This window comes from Chaetodon trifascialis, chromosome 18, assembly GCF_039877785.1.
Source record: "Chaetodon trifascialis isolate fChaTrf1 chromosome 18, fChaTrf1.hap1, whole genome shotgun sequence".
NCBI classification, from domain to species: Eukaryota; Metazoa; Chordata; class Actinopteri; order Chaetodontiformes; family Chaetodontidae; genus Chaetodon; species Chaetodon trifascialis.
In genome coordinates, this window is record NC_092073.1 from 1,292,899 (window position 1) to 1,298,136 (window position 5,238).

Below are 5,238 nucleotides of genomic sequence, written 5' to 3' on the forward strand. Positions count from 1 at the left end.
ATGGTGTGTGATTGGGAGGGGCTTTTTTGGAACCAAGTATTTGTTTTTTTGTCATCTGTTTATTGACAGTGTTAAATTGTGTGAGATGTGATTCATTCAAATGTGAATGACTGCTCAAAGTGAGAATGTTAGTGTGAAATAAAACACTACACGTCGTTTTCAATAAAAAACATTTGCACAAAGCAAGCCTATCCACTTTTCCATGTTAATAAGAGTATTAAAATGATAATTAATGGGACATTTAGAATAGATAAAAATGTGCGATTAATTGTGAGTTAACTATGACATTCATGAGATTAATTGGTAACCCTTTCTTTTACGGTACAGTAATTACTGGGTATTTACCCAGTAATTAGATGGTAACAAAAACATGTTACCAGGTAATTACAACTGGTAACAAGAAGGTAAGTACAATGAAACTATGGACAAATTACTGGGCATTTACCTCGTAACTGTTTGGCAAATTTTAGTGTGTTATTGGGTTATAAGCTGGTAATAAGCAGGTAGCTACAGTCCCCTAATTACTAGCTACTTACCCAGTGAATATATGGTAACAAAAAGATATTACTAGGTATTAACCACTCTAATAAGAAGGTAAGTACAATGAAACTATGGGCAAAGTACTGGGTATTTACCCACTAAATTATAAAGCATTATTGGTAATTACTACTGGTAATAAGTGAGTAAAAACAGCAAATCTAAGACTGAAATACTAGGTATACTAGGTAAATTATACTTAAGATTGTAGATACTTTCCCTTTGCCATTGAATCAACACAAACTTGTACCATGTAGGTTCAGATATATTATTATGTAATACATGATCATTTACCTGGTAAGTAAACTGAAACTGTACTGTAAAAGAAAGCCTTGTTTGTTTCCATGTAATTACCATGTTCTTACACATATAATTTGTAATAGATAACTCACCACACTGGTAAATAAACACAAACTTGTACCATGTAGGTTCAGATATATTACTATGTAATACATGATCATTTTTGTGGTAAGTAAACTGAAACTGTACTGTAAAAGAAAGCCTTGTTTGTTTCCATGTAATTACCATGTTCTTACACATATAATTTGTAATAGATAACTCACCTCACTGGTAAATAAACACAAACTTGTACCATGTAGGTTCAGATATATTACTATGTAATACATGATCATTTTTGTGGTAAGTAAACTGAAACTGTACTGTAAAAGAAAGCCTTGTTTGTTTCCATGTAATTACCATGTTCTTACACATATAATTTGTAATAGATAACTCACCTCACTGGTAAATAAACACAAACTTGAAACTTATAACTCCACAACATTACTAAGTAAAACATGTCAAATTACCCAGTGAGTAAGATGCAACTGTACCATACAAAAAGGAATGTTTAATCGTTTAAATGCATAACAAAGGCACAGTAGAAAGCAACAAGGTGTGCAAAAGTTTAAATTGTTGCAAACATGAGCATTATTAAATAATATATACTTATTTCTGCAGATTTGGGATTCAAAGACAACACTGCAACAACACCAAAAAAACAAACAAACAAACAACAAAAAAAACAGAATTTTAAAATCTGAAATAAAGTATCCTGCTGTACACAAGTAGAGGCAGAGACAGAGGCAACTTTGGGAAAAGACATTACCTTTCACAAGACACTTGAAATTTGGACTAGGGAAAAACTGTAATTTCTGCACTTTCACCAGAACAGAACTGGCTTCAACTTCCTACAATAGGGAAAAACACATAACCCTTCCTAACATTGTAGAAGTGTCTACGACTCAGTGAGTAGTGTGAACCCTCACTTTCTGAATTTACATTTTATAGGTAGCAGCTCAGACTTTTTTTTCATTTGTTTAATTTTTTCTTCAAGAGGTTTATTACCCTCCAGGAAGGTCTTGCAGGTTTTGGCATAGTTTCCTATAGTGTCCTCCTCAGTGAACTCTGGCAGAAGCCTGAAGTCTTCACCCTCTGCAGCAATCAGTACTTCTGCAATGATTGCTGTCAAGGCGATTGTGTTTCTGTCCACGCTTAGCGATTTACAGCTGAGGCTGACGCTCCTTGTACGCCTAAATTCTTTCAGAACAGCTCTGTATCGGTGTACGACGTCCTCTGGAGTATTAACTGCAAGACAGATTATAAAATATGATCTATTAACATTATATCATGATCACAAATATATACATTGTATCATGTATATGATAATCCATCAATCCACTGATTGATTATCAAAGGCTTCAATGAAAACAAGTGCACACAACCGAGGAGGGTGAGCAAAACAGTGGAGAAGTGACCAGACTTGCAGATTCACTTATGCAATTTATAAATCAATAAAAGTCGTATTTTGATCAACATTTGTGATACGTATGAAATAGGGATGTAAACAATTAATCAACTATTGATTAATTGTCAGTAAGAATTTAATCGATTAAATTAAATTAATTGCAGTTAATCTATCCTTTCCACAGGAGTTTTTCTGTGAAATGTAAATAAGCAAAGCTGACATAATGAAGTGGGATCTCTGTTTAAAACGTGTGCATAGCGCACTGATCACACAAGGGAGAGAGAGACAAAGCTGTTGTAGCCTACCTACTGACCTCAGGCATGTAGATCGCTAAAACACCAACAGCCAGTGAGTAACGAGTCAAAAAGCCACCGACAGTGCTCACTGCTGCCTGAACAGTAGCCTGTTACTTCATGAACACAGCTCAAACTGACCTGGTGCCTCAGCACGGCGCCCAAGCTTTGGTAAAGACACCAAATCCCTCCCGTATTTTAGTCGGGTCGCTACTGAAGCTAAATTTAAAATTTAAAAAAAATTAAAAACGCTCGTCACAGTGGAGCTGAGAACAGCGGAGTTTCCTCTACTACAGCTGAACAGATGACATCTGGTCAAGACATAAGGACCTGTCACAGTCTCATGGTGCATTTCATTATTATAAACTTAAACCTCAAAGCTGTCAGTCCTCAGACTGTCCTGACCTGTCCCTGAACATCACACAGGGAGAACATGGAGCTGTGTGATTTGTTAATGAGTCTTATTAATGTTCATATCAGGCTGGGTTCAATAAATCAGTTTATGCTAGTGTGATTTAAGTAGTTTAAATAGAGTTAATATCATCATAATAGTGTAGCCTAGTGGCAGGAAAGACCAATTCACCTGTATGTATTGTGTATGGCCCATGCTTGGTCACGTTAGAAGTCAGGTTAAGTTAGAGGAAAAATGTTTAGGGTGTTTTTACTGTTCTCAAATGTAAAAATGGGTCACATTGGACCCTCAGCATTATTAAAGGGTTAAATAACGTGTTACTTAAACATTTTTTTATTGTGCTCTTAAAGTAAACAAATAAATGTGTGTAGTGTAGAGCCCTGTATAACCAATGTTCAGCTTAAATTTTCCTTCTAACAAACCTAAATTTCCCAGTGGAAAATTTAGGTTTCTCAGGAAAATTGCCACTTATTAACTAATCGTTAATCGATCGATAAGGTCTATCAATTAATCGATAATTTGCATCCCTAGTCTGAAATTAATTATTTCACTCATAAGCCGTATAATAAGTGGAACAATGTAGAGTTAATCTGTTGTTATTGAGAAATAAAGACTGAGAAATCCTTCAACGTAGCCGATACAGTCTATGATCGTAGCTGTGCCTAGGTCCCCGGTAGGTCCTCAAGATGGCGCTCACAACAAAAACTGGAGCTACACAGGAAATTGGGGGGGGGGGGAGCCCATTTGAAGTGCTAAAGAAATAAGAATTTGCATTCAAAAACTGTGGGTTTAAAACATTTTTGACTTTACTGTGAATATCTCTGTGGGCCTTACTTCTTCTGTTTAACTAATATACAATGTTTCTAATAAATAGCTGTCATACTAATTTCTGCGTAGGACATTATTGAAAATCAGTTTCTATCATAGTTGTTGACGATACTCTGTCCTTGGCAATGCCCTGAACTATGATGAACTACAATGACTGTATTATACAATATAAGATGATTGTGTGTTTTATAATGATTAAAGTTACCTCTTTTCCCAAATTTTGCAGGGTTTTGCTTGTTATTCTTCCTCTTCTTCTTCCTCTTTTCTTCTTCTGAGGAGGAGTCTGACCCAGAGTCTGATGAGTCAGACTCTGAGGAATCCATTAGCTTCCTTTTATCTGAGTCATTAACAGAGTACCAAAATTATGAAATAATTATTTTTATTCTTTTTTCAGATTTTCCACCTAAAAAATTATCTTGTTGTAGAGTTTTCTTATATTATTTGTGTGATATGGATACAAAATACGGAATTCATTTAGAATATAGAAATAGCCTTCCATGTTGTTTTTGGTAAGAACACTGTCTGGATACCTTTAGAAGAAGTTGAGGGTCTGGTCTTAAGTTTCTCCTTAATGAAATCCCGCTCCTGTTTGAGTAGTCGGTTCTCCTCTTTGAGTAGTCGATTCTCCTCTTTTAAGAGTCTATAATCCTCCTGTAGGTTAGCCATGGTTGGGGCAGTGGTTGGAGCAGAGAGATGCGTAATCTCTTCAACTAAAAAAGATGCAAAGGAAATTATTACATATTGATATATATTAGGGCTGCAATGAGCTGCATAATAATACTGTCATTATCTGGAAGCGGTGGAGGGGTCTGAGAACAGGTGCTCGGAGTTAGTGTTTCCAAAACCTGTTTCAATTATCAACCAGAGGAGGGTGCATGATAACAATTTTACACCGGGTGGCCATTATACACTTAATGTTTTTACTTTACATTTGCAGTATATTATATTATTGTCAGAACCTGTCTAGATAAACTGCACAGTACAGGCCATTAAATGTCAACCAAGGGAAGTACTCCTCATGACTGGGGCAGCATATATCCCTTTTGAGCCAGGAAAACCCTATCTTGCAACCACACAAAATACTTTTGTAGTATTTACATCCTTTCCCATATAAAGTTAAGTTACCTTCATTGCCAGACTGCAGCAAGTCTTCATCTGGTGGGTTGCTTTTTCTTTTTGATGTGTCGGTTCGTCTCTTACCCCGTGTGAATGGCATGACTACATGTAAAAGAAAGAAAGAAAAAAGAAAGACTAACATTGTGTTAGTGTCCTTTAGCACATGGACTGTAGCTAATGTTTAGCAAATGCACGTAATTCTGTGAAAATAAATTCCTGACATCTGTCAGGTCATGACTTTACCTAATATTGATTTATTAATCATGTAGTGAATTATCAGGAGTGTGAGATATAAAGAAAAAAAATAT

General features: G+C 35.6%; 1 protein-coding gene across 1 annotated transcript; it reads right to left on the reverse strand.

Annotated features, from left to right (window-relative positions):
• Positions 1 to 1,716: 1,716 nt before the first annotated feature.
• Positions 1,717 to 5,030, reverse strand: LOC139347130 (coiled-coil domain-containing protein 106-like). Its single transcript, XM_070986599.1, has 5 exons — positions 4,940 to 5,030; positions 4,345 to 4,524; positions 4,020 to 4,151; positions 1,882 to 2,121; positions 1,717 to 1,724 (listed from the first exon to the last, which is right to left on the reverse strand). Exons 1-5 carry the CDS (start codon positions 5,028 to 5,030, stop codon positions 1,717 to 1,719), a joined length of 651 nt encoding a protein of 216 aa, XP_070842700.1.
• Between the last annotated feature and the right edge of the window lie 208 nt (positions 5,031 to 5,238).

Coding starts and splice junctions, on each gene's coding strand:
- LOC139347130 (XM_070986599.1), bottom strand. CDS start 5,030: ATGCCATTCACACGGGGTAAGAGACGAACCGACACATCAAAAAGAAAA. Junction 4,152..4,344: donor ACCCTCAACTTCTTCTAAAG/GTATCCAGACAG, acceptor TTAATGACTCAG/ATAAAAGGAAGCTAATGGAT. Junction 2,122..4,019: donor TGCAAAATTTGGGAAAAGAG/GTAACTTTAATC, acceptor TCTGTCTTGCAG/TTAATACTCCAGAGGACGTC.